Below are 22678 nucleotides of genomic sequence, written 5' to 3'. Positions count from 1 at the left end.
ATACTGGAAATTATTAACGTTAGTGTGAAAGTAGCCTGAAGGGGTTATCCAATGTATAAAACATGCCCCCCAATGCCCGGGCCCCTCATATAGATTAAACTTACCCTGCTCCCCTGCATCCACGTGTCGCTACTGATCTCCGCACGGCCGCCGCTGCGTCACCCACGATGCTAGGGATGTTTTGATCTGCACAGCGGGGGAAAGGGGAGCAGCCAATAGCAGGCCGCGAGGGGGACAAGCCTCCCAAGCATCGCGGGTGACACAGTGGCGGCCGTGCGGAGATCAGGAGCGACGTGGGTGCCGGGGAGCAGGGTAAGTATAATATATATGAGGGGCATGTTTTATACGTTGGATAATCCCATTAAGTCCGGTCATAGTCTCCTAGTCCGGTCATAGTCTTACACTCCGCTCGTGCCCCGTTTATTTCCCCACAAGGCAGTCTTCTATATATCTCGTGCGCAGACCGTACGGTTTAGTGACATTTCCATAGTAATATAATACAGCACTAGCCCACTGCCTGGCCGGTCAGGAATTAGATGAGATGCCTCGTAAACGACACTGTCGAGCAGAGCTATGCGTAGTCCACACTTCACAGAGGTCTGGACGGGAAGTCACCAGAGATCTAAGGATATTTTAGACATGGAGATTCTTTGAAGGATAAGTCAGCCTATGACAACACCGTGACTCATCAAGACAAAGCCGCCTGGACACCATTTCCTAATACTGCACTCAAGTACCCATATCATTGATGGAACGCAATGACCTAGTATTCCTCATCTTCCAGCAATTAGACAGCATCTAACATAATGTGGCCGAGAGAAGAGGCAATGATCTTCCACGACCTCCTAAGCATTCTGCTGAAGTGGAGATGTGAGGACCCATCCATCTTCTTCATTATTAATTATACTGCGCCCAATCATTTCAGCAGACGACATAATTATTATCTCCAGTGACCTCTGGATGAAAATGCAAACTATGACTTAATATCGCTTCCGTTATTCGCTGTGTTTGAACTTTCATGATTCACTGCTGAAAAGTTAGATGTGGTGAAATAGAAAAAATAAATGATGATGTCCTTAGAATTTAGGACGGCCATACACTGCAGATCGCTGTCAGCCGAACACTCATTCAGCCTATCCCCCCCCCATACACATGAAATTGGCTCGGCTGAGTGTGTTGTCAATAAGGAGAGGCGAGTAAACCACCGCCAGGGGCAATAGTGGAAGCGGCTGCTTCGGGGCCTGTCCAGGAGGAAGACTAAAAGATTTTGTAAGGGCCCACTCAAAAGTATTATACATTATATACGGTGACAATATATTTGTGCAGAAAACGGATGGAGCGGCTGCCGGGCCTGGTCTGGGAGAATGATCTTGACTAGCTGCTGGAGTGGGGGGTTACACAGGAGGTGGAAGGAAGGGGGGAGGGGGGGGGGACATTCAAAAATTTGCTGTGGGGCCCAGTAATTTCTAGTTACACTGCTGGCGAGGACTTATTTTCCTCTGAGGACATAAGGAATGGACATGTTCAAAATCCAACATGCCAGACTCTTCTTTCTCCCCGACATCTGCAGACAGGTAGAAACACCTCCCATACACATCAGATGGTCGGCTGACGCTCATGTAACTATGGCATATAATGGCATATTAGTGACTAGAAATTTTGATAACTTATTGAGCATGACATTAAGAAATTAAACTGCCTTGATCGGAGGTATCTCCGATCCCGGCTGTTGTAACACAGTGTCAGCTTTAAAAGAGTTGTTCCACGAAAAATATTCTAGAGTTTTCAAACCAGCCCCTGGATCTAAATACATTTGTAATTGCATGTAATTAAAAATTTTGTATAGCCACTGAGTTATTCAATAAAATCTATCTGTATAGCGCCACCTGCTGTTTGTTCATTTTCTTATTTCTTTGTCTTGCTCACTCAGAAGGCCGCACATGCTCAGTTTCATCCTTCAACAGCCTCCTGTGCTGTGATAGGTAGAGCTGAGACACGCCCCCTTAGCTGCAGCAGAAAACACCCTCCCCTTGAGCTTCCAGCTTGATATAAATCTAGCAGAGCAATGAATGGGGAGATCTCTGGATTTATGGGAGGTACAGGGATGGTTCTAGCTTTGTTAGAAAGAGGTTGTCATGTATTATATGATGCGCCCTGGGATAACCCCTTTAATATATAGCAGACACCCACAGATGACGGCATGGGCACAACACAATAATGTAATGTATGGCAGAATACGCAAACCTCTTGGCACCATATATAGATGCCGCATATCGCCAAGGGGTTAAAGTAAACAATTCTGACAACATGGTAGGGAATTTACCATAATTTAAAAGGGTCATATGAGATTACACAAAAATGGCTGCTCCCTTACAGAAACTCCACTGCTCTGGACCATTACATAGGTACAGTATTTCAGCTTAAAGGGGTTATCGAATCCCTATAATGACCCTCCCAATGCCCGAGCCCCTCATATACATTATACTTACCTGCTCCTCGGCATCCACTTCGCTCCGGATCCCTGGGAGATGCAGCGTCGGTCGTGCAGGGACCCGGAGCGACGCGGGTGCCGGGGAGCAGGTAAGTATAATGTATACGAGGGGCCTGGGCATTGGGGGGGGGGTCAATATTGGGGTTGGATAACCCCTTTAATCCTATTTTTACTGGAAAAATCCCAGTGATGAGCAGATCCTATGCATTTCTTAAAGGAGCGCGCTCAATGTACAGTATTTCCAGACAGTCCCTTTAACAACCATGAGAAGTGCAGTTAAATATATACTGATTCCTCTATGGAAACTTAAAGCGGGAACATTCTAGTGCCTGCAGCTTTCCATATGGAACAGCAATGCAGAGTTGAGGATCAGCAGAAAGCGGATGTGGCAGAGCTCAGCCAGTCGTACCAGTAAATATAGGTCCGTGAGTCATTCCTATCCGCAGCGATAAATTCTTTTCATATATTTCTGGGTTCTAGGAGCTCTGAATTGGTAGGTCGGAGCTTTTGATTTTACTTTTTGTCTTCCTAATCGTTCCACCTTTATAGAGGCACAAACTGTACGGCTCGCTTTACATACCGACACAGTGTGAGAATACGTCATTAGAACTAGACATCTACAGAACATTCTGTACTTTTAGATTTATTAACTTATTATAGCCATGCTTCTATTCAGTGGATATTTCCAATATGGATTTAAAGAGGACCTGTCACCTCTCCTGACATGCCTTTTTTAATAGCTTCATGCATTCCCCATGTAATAACAATTCTGGAACATCTGTTCTTATGGCTCTGTGTTGTGCCATTCCTTTATTATTTCTACTAGAAGTTATGAATGTATTACTAGCAGTCTGCAGTAAGGGTACAGAGGGGTGGTAACCAGTTGGGGGTGTGTCCCTGCACAGTCTGACAATGGCAGCACTGATTGGATAGTCAGACTGTGCAGGGACACACCCCCAACTGGTTACCTCCCCTCTGTACCCTTACTGAAGGCTAAGAGCAATTCATTCATAACTTCTAGTAGGAATTATAAAGGAATGGTACAACATAGAGCCATAAGAATAGAGGCTCCAGAATCGCTATAACATGGGGAATGCATGAAACTATTAAAACAGGCATGTCAGGAGCGGTGACAGGTCCTCTTTAAAAGGGGTTGTTTGAGATAATAAAAATCTCAACAGTGTGGTAAAGGGGTTGGCCCATGTGTGACATTGATGGCACATCACTAGGATAGGCCACCAATGTCAGATAGGTCGAGGGTCCCACCTCTGGGACTCATTCCTATTTACACGCAGTGTGCACTCCATTAATCGCTATGGGAGTTCTGAAAATAGTCGGGAGTCTCATATGAGTGGATGGAGAGCATGAGGTACAAGCGGGGCCACCTCTCCATTCACAGCTATGGGACTGCCAGAAATAGGGGGCTAGCGCTCGGCTATTTTCAGAACTTCCATAGTGTTAAATGGAGGGTGGCCACGCATGCTTGGTGGCTCTCTGTTCACTTAGGGTGTCCCGTTGCGGAGAGAGGAGCAGGTCTCAGAGGTGGGACCTGTACCTATATGACACTGGTGGCATATCCTAGCAATATGTCATCAATGTCCTAGATGAGAATAGCGCTTTAAAATACATATACTCACCATTTACTCCAGCGCCGTTCCTGGCTGCACCCCTCCCACTGGAGCGTGTGAATGGGGAATGTAAAATCCCACTCATATACAGTGCATTGTACTACAGAGCTCATAACTTATCACATGTACGGCTCATGGCTTCCATTATAACACACCTTACCTGTTTGTAGAACAGTTTCTGGATCAACAGAAGGAAGGTAATTGAAATCCATTGACCTTAAAATGAAAAGTAAAAATGTATTTTTATTGCAGTCAACACTTATATTTCCAATGGACTTTATAATTTAGGCTTTGGCTACACAGTGACTTTACGCTTTTTGCATCGCGAAAAACGCAGAGCAGCTTGTGTCGGAAATAAAACCGAAATGGGTCGCGTTGTGACCTGCAAACTGCCACGATTACTGCTGCTACCTGCAAACAGAGGCATACCTAACCGCCACGCCACTGCTACAGGGCCTGCAATGAGAGGGGGCCAGCCCAACACTGAACTGTGACCACTACGTGCCTTTGCGAAGAATAACATTCTATTTACCTGCTGCCACCACTAGGGGGAGTGTCTGCATGCAGATTCTTACAGATCCCAATGAGTAGACAATGAGCCCGTGTGCAGTGGTTCCACCTAATGATGAAGGCAGGCAGCAGGAATTTTTATATTTAACTCTTGTCTTTGCCAGAGACGGGAGGTTTTGATTCGTCGTCTGACATTGCGGCAGCCAGTGATTGGCTGCAGCCAAGTCAAACTGGATGTTGACATGGAGGGAGCCCAGCGGAGCATCGCAAGTCAGGAGGAGAAGCAGTGAGCTGGCACTGGGAAGTAGGCAACTAATCTTTCCTTTACAGGTATGGGCAAATGTAGGGGTTCCAAATTCCCCCCCAACCAATTTTTGCACAAACCCTTTAAAGGGGTTGTGTCACTTCAGCAAGTGACATTTATCACGTAGAGAAAGTTAATACAAGGCACTTACTAATGTATTGTGATTCTCCATATTGCCTCCTTTACTGGCTTGATTCATTTTTCCCATCACATTATACACTGCTCGTATCCATGGTTACGACCACCCTGCAATCCAGCAGTGGTGGTCACGCTTGCACACTATAGGAAAAAGAGTCGGCCCCTCTGGTGGCCGGGACCGCATGAGTGCTTTTTCCTATAGTGTGCAAGTACGACCACCACTGCTGAATTGCAGGGTGGTCGTAACCATGGAAACGAGTGGTGTATAATGTGTTCCAAAAATGAATCAAGCCAGAAAAGGAGGCAATATGGATAATCACAATACATTAGTAAGGCTGGGTTCACACCTGAGCTTATTCGATAAGCGCTTTTTACAGGCGTTTTTATCGGGCGTATTTTGGGGCGTTTTTGTATTTTGGAAACGCGCGTAGTACGCGCGTTTGTGTGATTAATCCAATGAAAAAAAATGGCCACAATACGCGCGACAATACGCCCCAAAGAAGCTCCTGTACTTCTTGGGACGTAGGGCGTTTTACAGCGCGTTCGTACGCGCTGTAAAACGCTCAGGTGAGAACCATGCCCATAGGGAAAGATTGGTTTTTGCCTGTTGAGCGTTTTACAGCGCGTAGGAACGCGCTGTAAAACGCTCAGGTGTGAACCCAACCTAAGTGCCTGGTATTAACTTTCTCTACATGATAAATGCCACTTGCTGAAGTGAGACAACCCCTTTCCTCATGCACAAGAACGTATTTTCTTTCCGTGTCCGTTCCGTTTTTTTTCGGACCGTATGCGGAACCATTCATTTCAATGGGTCCGCAAAAAGAAAGGGAGGTACTCCGTGTGCATTCAGTTTCCATATGTCCGTATTTCCGTTCTGCAAAAAAATAGAACATGTCCTATTATTGTCCGCATTACGGACAAGGATAGGACCGTTCTATTAGGGGCCAGCTGTTCCGTTCCAAAAAATACAGAATGCATGCGGACGTCATCCGTTTTTGCGGACCTCAAAATAGATACGGTCGCGTGCATGAGGCCTTAAGTCTGCCACTGTTTTGAGAAAATTAAGGGTGGTAGATGCTGTAGGGATGTGCATTTCGTTACAGAATAACCATACAAGGCTCTTCACGCTCTTGCTCGGCTGGTTTCTGAAGGCAGGCAGCACACATAGCTTTTAATAATGGGATTACGATGATAGCGCCACACAGCACAAGTAACGCACAATCAGCTTGTTTCACAAACCTGTCTTTCTCGTTCTGATTTCCCTTATCACTGCCATTGTTGATAACAGCCAGCTCGTCCAAAAGCGATGTCGACTCTTTTGTGAACTTCTCAAATACCTGCAATGCAGAGGCAAAAACATCATCCCGTACAATGGAGGAAGAACTTCCATTAGGTTTTGGCAGAAGGAATACAAATTGCACATTATAAAAGGTACAGAAAGTAATGAAGAACAATAGCCAGGACTGGGTGAAAATAAAGGCTGCCAGATATGCACAATTCATCTGTTACAGACAAAATTAAAGGGGCTTGTCTGCTATTATAATAAAAAAAAATAAAAAAAGGGATTTCCCCCCCCCCTGAAACTGCGCTCCTGCTGCACAAACAGGATGCCTCTGGTATTGCATCTCGTCCATGTTCCAGTAAAGTGGTCTGAGATGCAACAATGGCAGATAGGAGTGGTGCGGTTCCTTATTTTAAAAAAAATTCTAGGGCTGCATTTTTTCTTATATGTTTTTTACAGTCTTTTTAACTTCTATTTAGTCCACATTACGGACTGTACACGGCCGGTATCCATGTTTTGCGGACCGCAAAACAACGACGATCGTGTGCATGAGCGCTTATACAGAGAAATCCCTAATAAGATCACCTAAATAACTACTGAGCCTAAAAAGAGCAGAGATTAAAAAAAGAATTTACTGAATCTTTTCCCAGAAAACTATATATCAATCTGACCAGCTCCTCCTGCTCTATAAACACGCTGCCTGCAGACTGCACTCTCATGGTGACAGGTTCGCTTCAACAGAATCATGCAAGTGGCATCCAGATGTCAGTGTGATCCCAGCAGCAGTCACGAAGACCGATGGTTTCGGACTACCGCTTCTTCCAGGTGGCAATATGGAGGAGTAACAGTAGTCTAAAATTGTGCTGATGCCTGTAATTAGACATGTATATATACATTTATATATTTATATATCGCAGGAGCAGCACCACAAAAGTTCCCCCAAAAAGGTTTATCAAAAAATGTATAAGGAGTGCCAGCAGATATGGATATCGACAAAATCACCTGGATACAACAAAGAAGAAGTTCCACGGCACCACCATATGGTAAAAGAAATGTGTCCTTTATTCACCCATGCAACGATCAGTCCACTTGCTGGGACTTTTTTCAAGCTTTAAAAAAGTCCCAGCAAGTGGACTGAAACATGGCATGGGTGAATAAAAGGACACATTTCTTTTACCATATGGAGGTGCCGTGGAACAACTTCTTTGATATATATATTGTGGCAATGTGAATAGTGATGTGTACGGTGAAGCCCTGGAAGGGGTATATATCTCACCTAGGTGAGATAAGTAAAGTCCAGGAAGATGGCGCTGGCTTAAGCAAACCTAGTTGCTGAAGCTATTTTCTTTATTTGTTCAGGGCTGGATTTTATTGGATTGGGATGGTAGGTTTGGCAGTGGGACCTCCCAATCCACCCACTTATTCCAGGATATGTTTTCCTCTCACTTGAGTCGATCGCAGGTGAGGCCTGCTGTAATCAGGCCAACATAAAGCACCACCCAGTGTGTCAGTCTGGGAAGGAGAGTGTTTGTGAAGCAGAGTCCTGCGGAGGCTCTGGGTGGTCTCAGTCACGAGGGCTGAGGGGCCACAAGGCTATGTGACGCCTGATACCTTCCTTGACTAGACTATTTGGTTGAGCAAAGCCGGACCGAGTTGCAGTTGTGAACTGTGCCCTAGAAGTGAGTTAAGAACTTATTTATATATGTTAGGCCTCATGCACACGACCGTTGTTTTGGTCCGCATCTGAGCCGCCGTTTTGGCGGCTTGGATGCGGACCCATTCACTTCAATGGGGCTGCTAAAGATGCGGACAGCACTCTGTGTGCTGTCCGCATCCATTGCTCCGTTCCGTGGCCCCACTAAGAAAATATAACATGTCCTATTCTTGTCCGCGCTTTGCGGACAAGAATAGGCATTTATATTAAAGGCTGTCCATGTGCGGAACGCGCACGAATGCCATCCATGTTTTGCGGACCCCAAACACACCACAGTCGTGTGCATGAGGCCTTAGTTAGAGCCCAGCCGGGCAGGCATTTATTTTGATTGTGTATGTGGGAACCGCAACTGATCCAGTGCCTGATAACTGGACTATCCTGTATGAGAAGAGTGCCAAAATAAATACGCAGTTTGGACATGAAAATCCGTTGTCTGGCAAGATGGCTGTGAGTGTGACCCCCTGAAAAGAGACGATCCCTTACAAGATTGTGTATACAGTGAGGTCCATAAATATTGGGACATAAACACAATTCTAACATTTTTGGCTCTATACACCACCACAATGGATTTGAAATGAAACTAACAAGATTTGCTTTAAAGGGAATCTGTCACCTGCTTTTACAATTTTAAGCTGGCACCATCGCTATGTTGACTAAAGTACCTTATTTCCAGCAGTCTTCTTTTTAGTTTATTTCGTTTTGTAGTTTTGATATAAAAGCTGTTATGCTAATTAGGGTCCAAGGAGCCCAGAGGGGCGTTTTTTTCACTCTCCGGAGCCCAGTGACGCCCCCTGCAGTGCCCAGCCCGCCTTAATTTGAATTCCAAGGACGCCTCCTGATCATCAAATAACCTCCCACAGCCCCGGCAAACGGTTCCGCCCCCTCCCCACATCATAGTCTACCTTATAGAAATGCCCCGTCCTTCTTCCTGTCTGCGGCCAGAAAACTCGCGCAGGCGCAGTACTGCCAGCGGCCTGCGCGATCATCAATTTCCTGAGGGCGACAGCCTCAAAAGTCTCACTGGGCATGCGCCGAGCCCAGTGATGTGACCTGAGCGCTGTTGCCCTCAGGGCGTTGATGATCGTGCAGGCCGCTGGCAGTACTGCGCCTGCGCGAGTTTTCCGGCCGCAGACAGGAAGAAGGACGGGGCATTTCTATTAGGTAGACTATGACGTGGGGAGGGGGCGGAACCGTTTGCCGGGGCTGTGGGAGGTTATTTGATGATCAGGAGGCTTTCTTGGGATTCAAATTAAGGCGGGCTGGGCACTGCAGGGGGGCTCCGGAGAGTCACTGGGCTCCGGAGAGTGAAAAAAACGCCCCTCTGGGCTCCTTGGACCCTAATTAGCATAACAGAAAAGCGCTTTTATATCAAAACTACAAAACGAAATAAAGTAAAAAGAAGACTGCTGGAAATAAGGTACTTTAGTCAACATAGCGATGGTGCCAGCTTTAAATGGTAAAAGCAGGTGACAGATTCCCTTTAACTGCAGACTGTCAGCTTTAATTTGAGGGTATTTACATCCAAATCAGGTGAACGGTGCAGGAATTACAACAGTTTGCATATGTGCCTCCCACTTGTCGAGGAACCAAAAGTAATGGGACAAAATAATAATCATAAATTAAACATTCACTTTTTAATACTTAGTTGCGAATCCTTTGCAGTCAATTACAGCCTGAAGTCTGGAACGCATAGACATCACCAGACGCTGGGTTTCATCCCTGGTGATGCTCTGCCAGGCCTCTACTGCAACTGTCTTCAGTTCCTGCTTGTTCTTGGGGCATTTTTCCTTCAGTTTTGTCTTCAGCAAGTGAAATGCATGCTCAATCGGATTCACGTCAGGTGATTGACTTGGCCATTGCATAACATTCCACTTCTTTCCCTTAAAAACCTCTTTGGTTGCTTTTGCAGTATGCTTTGGGTCATTGTCCATCTGTACTGTGAAGCGCCGTCCAATGAGTTCTGAAGCATTTGGCTGAATATGAGCAGATAATATTGCCCGAAACACTTCAGAATTCCTCCTGTTGCTTTTGTCAGCAGTCACATCATCAATAAATACAAGAGAACCAGTTCCATTGGCAGCCATACATGCCCACGCCATGACACTACCACCATCATGCTTCACTGATGAGATGGTATGCTTAGGATCATGAGCAGTTCCTTTCCTTCTCCATACTCTTCTCTTCCCATCACTCTGGTACAAGTTGATCTTGATCTCATCTGTCCATAGGATGTTGTTCCAGAACTGTGAAGGCTTTTTTTAGATGTCGTTTGGCAAACTCTCTAATCTGGCCTTCCTGTTTTTGAGGCTCACCAATGGTTTACATCTTGTGGTAAACCCTCTGTATTCGCTCTGGTGAAGTCTTCTCTTGATTGTTGACTTTGACACACATACACCTACCTCCTGGAGAGTGTTCTTGATCTGGCCAACTGTTGTGAAGGGTGTTTTCTTCACCAGGGAAAGAATTATTCTGTCATCCACCACAGTTGTTTTCCGTGGTCTTCCGGGTCTTTTGGTGTTGCTGAGCTCACCGGTGCGTTCCTTCTTTTTAAGAATGTTCCAAACAGTTGTTTTGGCCACGCCTAATGTTTTTGCTATCTTTCTGATGGGTTTTTGTTTTTTCAGCCTAATGATGGCTTGCTTCACTCATAGTGACAGCTCTTCGGATCTCATCTTGAGAGTTGACAGCAACAGATTACAAATGCAAATAGCACACTTGAAATGAACTCTGGACCTTTTATCTGCTCATTGTAATTGGGATAATGAGGGAATAACACACACCTGGCCATGGAACAGCTGAGAAGCCAATTGTCCCATTACTTTTGGTCCCTTAACAAGTGGGAGGCACATATGCAAACTGTTGTAATTCCTACACCGTTCACCTGATTTGGATGTAAATACCCTCAAATTATAGCTGACAGTCTGCAGTTAAAGCACATCTTGTTCGTTTCATTTTAAATTCATTGTGGTGGTGAATAGAGCCAAAAATGTTAGAATTGTGTCAATGTCCCAATATTTATGGACCTGACTGTATGTGATTAGGACAGGTTTTGTGTGTACTAATAGGATGGAGGCCATTTTGTTTCTCCTAATGATTGCTCCCCAGACAAAACAAGCCATTATAACTAATGAATGGTATTTGGGAATATATTTATAATGAAGTAATATTTAAGTATTTTTATTTTCTTAATTCCTGGAGAACCACTTTAACTGTGACCTTCCCCCATTCCCTGCCCCCTTAACAGAGACCTCCACAGCGCCTGCCCCTTTAACAGTGACTGCCACAGTACCCTGCCCCCTTAACAGTGTTCTCACAGTACCCTGCCCCCTTAACAGCGACCTCCACAGTGCCCGACCCTTTAACAGTGATCTCCACAGCAGCCTGACAATCGTCCAATCGAATTCCTTTTTTTTACGGGGCATTATTGTCTTTAATTGACAGTATATAAAACCCCACAGAACTAGTATACACCTCAGGTCATGTGAGTTACATCAGCCTCTACAACAACAACGTTGGCTAAGCGTCGCAATCAAAATCATATTAAGGCCTCATGCACAGATCCGTCTGTATGAAAGCTTTTTCAGAGCTGAGTTTTCACTTAGTGAAAACTCAAATCCGACAGTATATTCTAACACAGAGGCGTTCCCATAGTGATGGGGACGCTTCTAGTTAGAATATACTGGGAACTGTGTACATGACTGCCCCCTGCTGCCTGGCAGCACCCGATCTCTTACAGGGGGCTGTGATCCGCACAATTAACCCCTCAGGTGCCCCCCCCCGATCATTGGTGGCAGCGGGAGCTCCTCCTACTGGTAAGTGACAGATCATTAAGCAATGCGCCGCACAGACCTGTCACTTACCAGTAGGAGGAGCTCCCGGCCGGTCACAGACATCGCAGCTCGCAGGTAAGTATGATGCTTCTAACTCTCCGCTGCCACCAATGATCGGGGGGGGGGGGCGAGAGGGGAGTCAGCACACTGGCCACCAATGATATTAATACAATAGAGGGGGGGCCGGGGGGGGGGGGGGGCGGGGGAGAGGGGAGTCAGCACACTGGCCACCAATGATATTAATACAATAGAGGGGGGGCCGGGGGGCGCACACTGGCCACCAATGATAATACAATAGAGGGAGGGAGGGGGGGCCGCACACTGTGCCACCAATGAAAATAATACAATAGAGGGAGGGGGGCGGGGCGCACACTGTGCCACCAATGAAAATAATACAATAGAGGGAGGGGGGGGGGGGGGCGCACTGGCCACCAATGAAATTAAAACTGGGGAGGGAGGGGGGTCTGCCCCCTTCTGCCTGGCAGCCCCTGATCTCTTATAGGGGGCTATGATATGCACAATTACTCCCTTCAGGTGCAGCACCTGAGGGGTTAATTGTGCGGATCACAGCCCCCTGTAAGAGATCGGGTGCTGCCAGGCAGCAGGGGGCAGTCATGTACACAGTTCTCAGTATATTCTAACTTGAAGTGTCCCCATCACCATGGGAACGCCTCTGTGTTAGAATATACTGTCGGATCTGAGTTTTACGATCTAACTCAAATCCGATGGTATATTCTAACAGAGGCGTTCCCATGGTGATGGGGACGCTTCAAGTTAAAATATACCATCGGATTGGAGAAAACTCCGATCCTATGGTATATTAACTCCTGACTTTACATTAAAAGTCAATGGGGGACGGATCCGTTTGAAATTGCACCATATTGTGTCAACGTCAAACGGATCCGTCCCCATTGACTTTCATTGTAATTCAGGACGGATCCGTTTGGCTCCGCACGGCGGACACCAAAACGACTGTTTTTTCATGTCCGTGGATCCTCCAAAAATCAAGGAAGACCCACGGACGAAAAAACGGTCACGGATCACGGACCAACAGAACCCCGTTTTGCGGACCGTGAAAAAATACGGTCGTGTGCATGAGGCCTAACTCACACATAAGCTGTCTTATACGAAGAATGTCCTTGTTGTCTATAGCAACCAATCAGAGCTCATATTAATGACCTGTAGCAAAATAGAAGCTGAGATGTGATTGGTTGCTATAGGCAACCTGACTGCCACAACAGCCAACAGACAACGGCTCCTGTAGTTTGGTGGTTAGGTTACTAAGCGTATTCTTTGGCAAATAATTGTAAAGCGCGGGGTGAAAATTTCCACTCAAAACATAGTCTATGACATTCCCCGAGTCACAGGAGGCGGCTGTGCAAAATTATGTGATTGTAAATGCGATGGTGCGGATTCCTTTAGCGGACATACACGCACTCAGCTTTATATATATATATCAGATAGTAATATGCTTGTACAGTTTGTCATTTTCTGTTTATTACTTACTAGTCTTTTATTCAGCCAATCCATATGATCATAAGTAAGGCTTCCTCCAAATTCTTCGGTGAGCTGTGACGGTTCTATGTACCTCGTCAGCTTATTACCGGACACCAAGATAACCTAGAAAACAACATAACTGCAGTGACAAAATATAAGCTGGGCAGGCCCCTTTCTGAAGTGTTACATCAGGACGCATACTGCCTAAAAGGAAGCAAGAAAGAAAGACAAATCTAGCACACAAGGTCAAAAGCTAGTGGTGACACTGGTATGGCTGGCCATAGACTTTAGATAGCGTTTGGCCAGTCGAGCATGTGTGAATGAGCGTGCTTGTGTTCTCAATAGGGACAGGGCAATAAGTCCGATTCCTCCTCTGATCAGGCATGTTGAAATGAAACTGGCTGGTCCTTCTCTGCATGGACATCTGCTGTCAGGAGGCCCCCTACCACTTAGATGGTCAGTGGTTCGTCCATTATTAATCTAATGTGTATGACCAACTAAAGTCTTAAAAGGGCTTTACCTGTAAATTGATGTATTTTTAATTAAGTGCCCACACCATGGCCCTGAAACAGAAGATTTATACTTTTCTGCTCTCCGCTGCTCTGTTTCTCAGTGGTGCCCCCGCTCTCGCCATCTTCCAGTCCCGGAGCTGTACACATCCCAGCTGGCTATGGGCATAGTCACGTGCGTTGCCCCATCCAAAAACTGGCTTCAGTGGTGGCCACAGGCAGCACATCAACACTGAAATGGTGCATGTGACCATGCCCAAGCCAACCGGACGTAATCAGCGCCCTGACCTTATGATGGAGACAGCACGGAGGACCGGAGCGGCATGGAGCAGGCAAGTATGAACCTTTTGTTTCAGAGCTACGTTGTGGGCACTTAAAAAAAAAAATAAAATATATATATATATTATATATATATATATATTTCCCCCCAAAATCCCCGGGCCCCTTATACAGGTTAGGGTACTTTCACACTAGCGTTTTTCTTTTCCGGCATAGAGTTCCGTCCTAGGGGCTCTATACCGGAAAAGAACTGATCAGTTTTATCCCTATGCATTCTGAATGGAGAGTAATTCGTTCAGGATGCATCAGGATGTCTTCAGTTCAGACGTTTTGACTAATCAGGCAAAAGAGAAAACCGTAGCATGCTACGGTTTTATCTCCGGCAAAAAAAAACTGAAGACTTGCCTGAATGCCGGATTTAACATTTTTTCCCATAGGAATATATTAGTGCCGGATCCGGCATTCAGAATACCGGATCCGTCCTTCCGGTCTGCACATGCGCAGACTGAAAAAAAAAAGGTGAAAAAAATAAATGCCGGATCCGTTTTGCCGGATGACACCGGAAAGATGGATCCGGCATTTCAATGCATTTTTTCGACTGATCAGGCTTACTAATGCCATCAGTTGGCATACGTTTTGCCTGATCCGGCAGGCAGTTCCGGCGACGGAACTGCTTGCCGGATCTCTCTGCCGCAAGTGTGAAAGTACCCTTATACTTACCTCACTCCCTAATGTCACTCACGATGTTAGGGAGCGTTTTGATCTGCGCGAACGGGAGATGCAGCGGCGGCGATGCGGGTGCTGGGGTGTGAGGTAAGTATAACCTGTATGAGGGGCCGGGGCATTTTGGGAGGTCATTATAGGGGTTGAATAACACCTTTAAAACCACATTAAATGGACTATGTGAGTTTTCAATAATAAATATCTTTAAGGAGTTCTTCAAACCCATCTATTGAATACATTTTTGCTGGTCCTAATTGCCAGGCAGCACCCTTAAGAAAGTCTGGGGCATTACTTGGTGACATAAGGGTTTGGGGTCTCAGAGCTATCTATAGCCTTCCATCCGTGGAGATCGGGCTGCATCGCTCCCACATTATGAGACTACGGTCATCAACCCTTCCGGCACCTTTGCCATAGAGAAGGATTGGGGGGGGCGGGGGCGAGCCAATTAGGGGCTTAGATTTCAGTTATCACAGAAAGGCCAATCAATCTACATTCACTGTAAAAAGTGTATGTAATCTTACGAGTTCAGGCTACTTTCACACTCGCGTTTGTTGTGGATCAGTCATGGATCCGCACTGATAATACAACCGCATGCATCCGTTCAGAACGGATCCGTTTGTATTATCTGTAACATAGCCAAAACGGGGGACGGATCCGTTTTCTATTGTGCTATATTGTGTCAGTGAAAACTGATCCGTCCCCATTGACTTACATTGTGTGTCAGGACGGATCCGTTTGCCTCCGCATCGTCAGGAGCGGAATGGAGGCAAACTGATTAATTCTGAGCGGATCGTTTTCCATTCAGAATGCATTAGGGCAAAACTGATCCGTTTTGGACCGCTGGTGAGAGCCCTGAACGGATCCCAAAACAGAAACCAAAATGCCAGTGTGAGAGTAGCCTCAAATGTAACCTCTAAAGTGAATATGTAAATCTTTGTAAGCCCAAATACTGAATGTCACAATGCATGAATATTTCAGTTTTACAAATCTCTGGCTTTCAGCCATGGAATTTGATTAAAACCACAATATTGGATATGGATGGAAAGCCAATCCTTCATTCGCAAAAATATAATCTAAATTCAAAATTAATTTTGTACTTTCACAGGCAGCTAGGTTTTACTTCTTAGGCTGTCCAGAACGGATACTGTCTTTTAACCATGAAGAAACATTTACATGACAGATCAAGAGATATAAATTACATGTGAATTAATTGGCTTCGAGAACAAAGTCGACAAAATTAGATAAAATCCATGGTGTCAGTCGGCAGCAGATTACAGAATAAGCGGGTCTACGGACCGGCTGGATGAAAATGTCAGACACTGCTTAATAGATTTCCCCCGGCCCCCTCCTTCAGATAATAGAAAAGATGTTTTATACTATTATATCTCTATTTATGTAAAGAGTCTTCCAGAGAGAATATGTAATATGCACAAGGCAAATACCTTTTTCATAGAGAACATCTGAGACAGACACTGTAATTCAAACATCTTTAAACAGTCACTGTACGTTCACTTGGCTTTGCATATATCTCGGTAGTGCGGGCGAATATAAGACACTTTGTAATATATCTTATCAGAGAAAGATGCCTTGTGTTAGAGTTATCAACTGTTCTCTCCTCTCCCCCTTATCTAAACTAATTGTGTGAGAAATCTGTCTCGTGAGACCAAGACTGACTGCCTGCTCACTAAAGGATCAGATTACAGGGAGTGTGTCATCAGAAAATGACCTTGTTTAGATCAACTTTTTATGGTAAACATTTTCTTTTAGAATTTTTGGTGAATTTTCCACACTCCTATCTATATTTTAAAAATATCCTAAAATCCTACTGTTCGCACTGGGTTGAGACTTCCTGTGAGAGCAGCAACATGTGCCACAGCCAAATAGACTAGAGGGGTCTAACTGACTTCTACAGGAGACATGGTCTGTGATTTGTAGATAAACTGTGATATCACCTATTGTAAATGGTGAATCCTATGTTATCTACCATATTTTTCACCCCATAAGATGCATTCCCCCCCCCCCCAAAAAAAAGTGGGGGGGAAATGCTCCTGCGTCTAATGGGGCAAATACTAATGAGCGCTTCCAATATGGAAGCGCTCATTAGTACCGGAGGACCGGGAAGCGGTGAAGGCTTTGTACTCACCGCTTCCTGGTCCTTGGCTGTTGGCTATGAAGGCTGTGCACAGCGTGACTGTGCTCTGTGATCTCATGCTGTGTGCAGCCTTCATAGCACAGCCGGTAGACAGAGCGCACTGATCCAGGAGAGGAGCGGCGGCATCCAGGAGCAGGAGAGGTAAGTGGTTTATTTATTTTATTAAACATGAGGCAATGGGGGCAACATGAGAGGCAATGGGGGCAACATGAGAGGCAATGGGGGGCTACAGAGGGCTGATATGAGGCAATAGGGGCTGCTGGGGCCCATATGAGAGGCAGTGGGGGCTGATATGAGGTCTGATTGGGGTCTGAGGTCTGATTGGGGGGGGGGGCATTCACATGACTTGTTGGGGTCTTATTAACATCGGGGGTCTGATTGGGGCTGTTAGCTGAGGTCTGATCTGAGGTGTAATGGAAAAAAAAATTCTTATTGTCCTCCTCTAAAACCTAGGTGCGTCTTATGGGTCGGTGCGTCTTATAGGGCGAAAAATACGGTATATAGAGGTGATATCTGTCATTGTAATCCTGTCTGAGATTATTAGATGCCTACTGAAAAGTTACCTGAACAGAACAAGACTTGACATATTATTAGGTCTACTGGTCAGTGTGAAAACTGCACAATTGAATGAATTTACTTTAAATATATATATAATGATGGTAAATTAAATAAAATCACCAAAACAAATGTACAGTATGTTTAAGACAAGTGATTTAACCATGGGTCATTTTCTGATGACACTTTCCCTTTAAATCATTCCATGGAAGTCTATGGATAGGGGAGGAGGGAGAAAGTGCAGAGAGACCACACAGCACAGTCATGATTCAGCAGCTAATAGTAAGTGTTATATCTAGGGATGAGCGAATCGACTTCAGATGAAACATCCGAAGTCGATTCGCATAAAACTTTGTTTCTATACTGTACGGAACGGGCACTCCGTACAGTATTAGAATATATTGGCTATGATGAGCCAAGGTTATTGCTTCACGAAGTCTCACGAGACTTTGCAAAATAACTTCAGAAATTGATTTATACTGTAAAAAAAAACATTTCCCGAACTCGGGTTCGGTTCCAAGGTACCACTATATGTATACTAAGAGATGGAGGAATCAAATAGATTTAAAAGTTACGCCCAGAGGGTGGCATGAGGCAAGTCTAAAAATACAGGCATTCTTCTTACTATTTTCAACAATAGTGTAGTTCCTCTACATTCAGGTCCAAACAACACGCCGTATTTTTAGTGTTTAGCATTTAAGTATTTGGCTCATAGAGAAGAACCCTATGTTTTTTTCTTTAGAACTCACTGCAGTTAGTCACCATTTCAAAAAAGTATCATTATTCAATAAATAAAGCTTTGGAAAAAAAAATCCCAAACCACTAATAACCTACTCAAAGAGCAAAGCTATTACAGACAAATTCTTTCGCAGCAAAGTAACATTTATTGCTGTTTATTAAATAAGAAAGAAAAGGCATTTTTGGGGATGGAATGCAAACGGCTCTCCGAGTGTGGAGGTGAAGTGCTATGGAATTAGTGTCATTTTGTCAGAAAATGGCATTTATTACTCTAGCAACAGCATTCTGAAGGAAACTGGTGTAGTTATGAATGTGGCAGCTGGGGGAAAGACAACTTCCTCCATTAGCTACATCACCCATGAATTACTTACCTTCCTTATGATCAATATACTTAAAGGGGTTGTCCAGGTTCAGAGCTGAACCCGGACATACCCCTATCTTCACCCAGGTAGCTCCGATGCTCTCCTTTGAATCGCGCAGGGAAAAGGCATTTTTCAGGAGATCCGGTGACGAACCGGCTCTCCTTAGGGCTGCCAGGCCGAGGCTTCCACCCAACAGTGTGCCCAGTGATGTAACTGGCACTGATGGGCGGGCTTTAGTGCTGCCATACCCTGTAAAACGGCTAGGGCAGCGCTAAACACAGCCCATCAGAGCCGGTGACGCCCAGCAGTGTATTATTGTAAATAAAAAAAGCTCTTGGCCTGCGCGATCCAGCGCTGGGCCAGGGAGCGCGTCGGAGAATGACATCCTCTGATGGTAACATCAGGGGGGCTGCCTGGGTGAAAATATAGGTATGTCCGGGTTCAGATCTGAACCCGGACAACCCCTTTAAAAAGTGAAAGGTGCACATATGGGCAGTCATTTGAGACTACACAGACAGTGCACTTGCCACCTCGGAAATCCTTGAATATCATGAAATGTAATGACTATTACAGGACTGTAGCAGGCACACTGCCTGGGTCATCAAATAATTAGATTCAAGTAAAACATTTTATAACCTTTCATTCCCAGTTGAAGAATAGAATCCCAGACCTTGAATTGCATATTCATTCCCTAATGGCACAATTACACACGCTGACTGGTAAGCCAATTATCAGGAGGGAACTGTTTATTCTCGATAACTGTTTGCTTGTCAGAGGAGGGGAGAGCTGCATTTACATGCCGCCATCTCCGCCACTGTATGGGGACGAGCAATCGCTACTGCAATCTGAGTCAATATCAGATCAGTAGGAGTCGGACCCCCTGCTGATCCTGAGGATCGGTCATCAATATTTACCCACTGCACACCCCCACTACCTTAGGCTACTTTCACACTGGCGTTTTGGTTTCTGTTTGTGAGATCAGTTCAAGGATCTCCGAAGCGGATCAGTTTTGCCCTAATGCATTCTGAATGGATAAGGATCCGCTCACAATGCATTAGTTTGGCTCCGTTCCGTCCCCATTCCGCCTTGGAGGCAGCCTTTTGGTGTCCGTCTGACAAAACTGAGCCAAACGTTTTCACTGGCACAATCTGGCACAATAGAAAACGTTTTGGCTATGTTAAAGGGGTTCTGCACTTTAATTTAACTGATGATCTATCCTCTGGATAGATCATCAGCTTCTGATCGGTGGGGGTCCGACACCCGGGACCCCCGCCGATCAGCTGTTTGAGAAGGCATCGGCGCTCCAGCAGCGCCGCGGCCTTCTCACTGTTTATCGCCGGGCCGCCGGCCCACTGACGTCACGACTAGTATCAACTAGCGTGGGCGCGGCTAAGCTCTGTTCACTTGAATGGAGCTTAGCCGCGCCCACGCTAGTTGATACTAGTCGTGACGTCAGTGGGCTGGCGGCCCGGCGGTAAACAGTGAGAAGGCCGCGGCGCTGCTGGAGCGCCGCTGCCTTCTCAAACAGCTGATCGGCGGGGGTCATGGGTGTCGGACCCCCACCGATCAGAAGCTGATTATCTATCCAGAGGATAGATCATCAGTTAAATGAAAGTGCAGAACCCCTTTAAAGATAATACAAACGGATCCGTTCTGAACGGAACAGATGCGTTTGTGCAGATCCATGACGGATCTGCACCAAACGCGAGTGTGAAAGTAGCCTTAGTCTTAGACCATATGTCCTTTCCTTCTGAGAGAAATACATCTAGCTGTGCATATGAAACGGGGAATAATATGGCTGAAATAGACACTAGGGAAGCCCCAAAAAGACACATCCCTGTCATGACAGTACAGACATTATACAAACTTTATTTTTAAAACTCCGGTACGCTTTAAGGTCAGCTTCACCCTTAGGATAAAGACTTGCATTTCTCCCTACCACCTTCATCATTTACATTTTTTTTTTTTTGCACATTCTCCTAAATTAGAACATTTGCTTTATGTTGGAGCCAATTCCACACTGCAATAGTAATAAGGAACCAGTTATACGGATGCCTAGAATAGTGTGGGCATCTAGTAATCCCCACTTTCTGCTGCCCATAGACTCAATGGTCACTGTACCACCTATAGGATCTCTTGCCAACAGGAAATACGGACAGGGTGTGGCTCATTCAATAAAACAATGGCTGCGTACCTCCGAACAAAGACCATCTCGGTCACATTGCAGGCAGGGAAATGCAAGTTACCCATTCCCAAAGGAATCATTGTCAGGTACAATAGGGAAGCCTTTATTGAACTACGTTTCCAAGTCTTCCAGCCTCCTCTTATTACACTATATAGCCAATATATAGTGCCAATGCTTTGTCGCAAAAAGTGTCATATATAAGACTCTGTGGGGTCTTAATACTGCTCTGTAAAGACGCTTTACCGTCTCCATATCCCTGGTTACTGGTGCATATTGGGGAATCTTATATTGTAATACATGCAAATCATACTTCAGTTACTGATGCAATGAACTGCCACTTCCAGTCTCATGGGGGCTATGAAAAATACACAATGCCCGCTGTCGGGTTTATGGCTGCTATATTTGCACGGCTGTGTTTGTTTGCATTGATTTGCTGTAATATAACGGTGATCCTTGTGAAAACAAGAGGCAGGCATCAGATGAGCTAGAACAGCTCGAGGGATTTCATTTCCAATTTCTGCACTTTACAGCCAACACAAAATATAGGAGTCAGGGCTGCTGCATAAACATGCGGCTCCCGAGATTGAAATTAGAAACAGGCTTAGAGTACGAAAACAGGAAGGAAAGAGGAGTCACGCGGAAAAATGAAATGATTTCTACAGAACTGAAATACCAATAACGTTAAACTGATGTAAAGGAACTGTGTCAAATATAATGAACGGGGTTAGGAAAGGTAATAAATGTACGATCGCTGGGGTCCCAACAGTCCGGTTTCCTGGCTCCCTGTCCTCTGGACGGCGCTGGGGTGACCTCCTTTTCTGTGGATCCCTGTCCTCTGTCCGGCACAAGGCCTGGACGGCGCTGGGGTGACCTCCTTTTCTGTGGCTCCCTGTCCCTCTGTCCGGCTCAAGGCCTGGATGGCGCTGGGGTGACCTGCTTTTCTGTGGCTCCCTGTCCTCTGTCCGGCACAAGGCCTGGATGGCGCTGGGGTGACCTCCTTTTCTGTGGCTCCCTGTCCTCTGTCCGGCTCAAGGCCTGGATAGCGCTGGGGTGACCTCCTTTTCTGTGGCTCCCTGTCCTCTGTCCGGCTCAAGGCCTGGATGGCGCTGGGGTGACCTGCTTTTCTGTGGCTCCCTGTCCTCTGTCCAGCACAAGGCCTGGATGGCGCTGGGGTGACCTCCTTTTCTGTGGCTCCCTGTCCGGCACAAGGCCTGGATGGTGCTGGGGTGACCTCCTTTTCTGTGGCTCCCTGTCCTCTGTCCGGCTCATGGCCTGGATAGCGCTGGGGTGACCTCCTTTTCTGTGGCTCCCTGTCCTCTGTCCGGCTCAAGGCCTGGATGGCGCTGGGGTGACCTGCTTTTCTGTGGCTCCCTGTCCGGCTCAAGGCCTGGATGGCGCTGGGGTGACCTGCTTTTCTGTGGCTCCCTGTCCTCTGTCCAGCACAAGGCCTGGATGGCGCTGGGGTGACCTCCTTTTCTGTGGCTCCCTGTCCTCTGTCCGGCACAAGGCCTGGATGGCGCTGGGGTGACCTCCCTTTTCTGTGGCTCCCTGTCCTCTGTCCGGCACAAGGCCTGGATGGCGCTGGGGTGACCTCCTTTTCTGTGGCTCCCTGTCCGGCACAAGGCCTTGCACTGAACGTGAGCTGTAGGCCCAAACTAACTGACTGAGGTATCTCTAACACCCTCTTAAAGGAAAAGGGGTCACCAAACATGTTTTCTGCCAGTTAAAACCAGATAGTAACAAACATCCTTTTTTTTCTAGTCTTTTTTAATTTTCTGATT

General features: G+C 46.0%; 1 protein-coding gene across 2 annotated transcripts in view; it reads right to left on the bottom strand.

The window, feature by feature from the left end:
• SESTD1 (SEC14 and spectrin domain containing 1) overlaps positions 1-22678 on the bottom strand; it is a 153725-nt gene that overhangs the window by 34867 nt on the left and 96180 nt on the right. For both annotated transcript variants that reach the window (XM_040440429.1, XM_040440430.1), the window contains 3 exons: positions 13404-13517; positions 6311-6408; positions 4280-4335 (listed from right to left, as the gene is read on the bottom strand). In XM_040440429.1, coding sequence (XP_040296363.1) covers positions 4280-4335; positions 6311-6408; positions 13404-13517 — 268 coding nt within the window. The remainder of the gene's footprint in view (positions 1-4279; positions 4336-6310; positions 6409-13403; positions 13518-22678) is intronic.

The sequence above is a fragment of the Bufo bufo genome, chromosome 7 (assembly GCF_905171765.1).
Source record: "Bufo bufo chromosome 7, aBufBuf1.1, whole genome shotgun sequence".
Lineage (NCBI taxonomy): Eukaryota > Metazoa > Chordata > Amphibia > Anura > Bufonidae > Bufo > Bufo bufo.
Note: the sequence above shows the minus strand (reverse complement) of the source record. Positions and strands in the feature narration are given on the sequence as shown.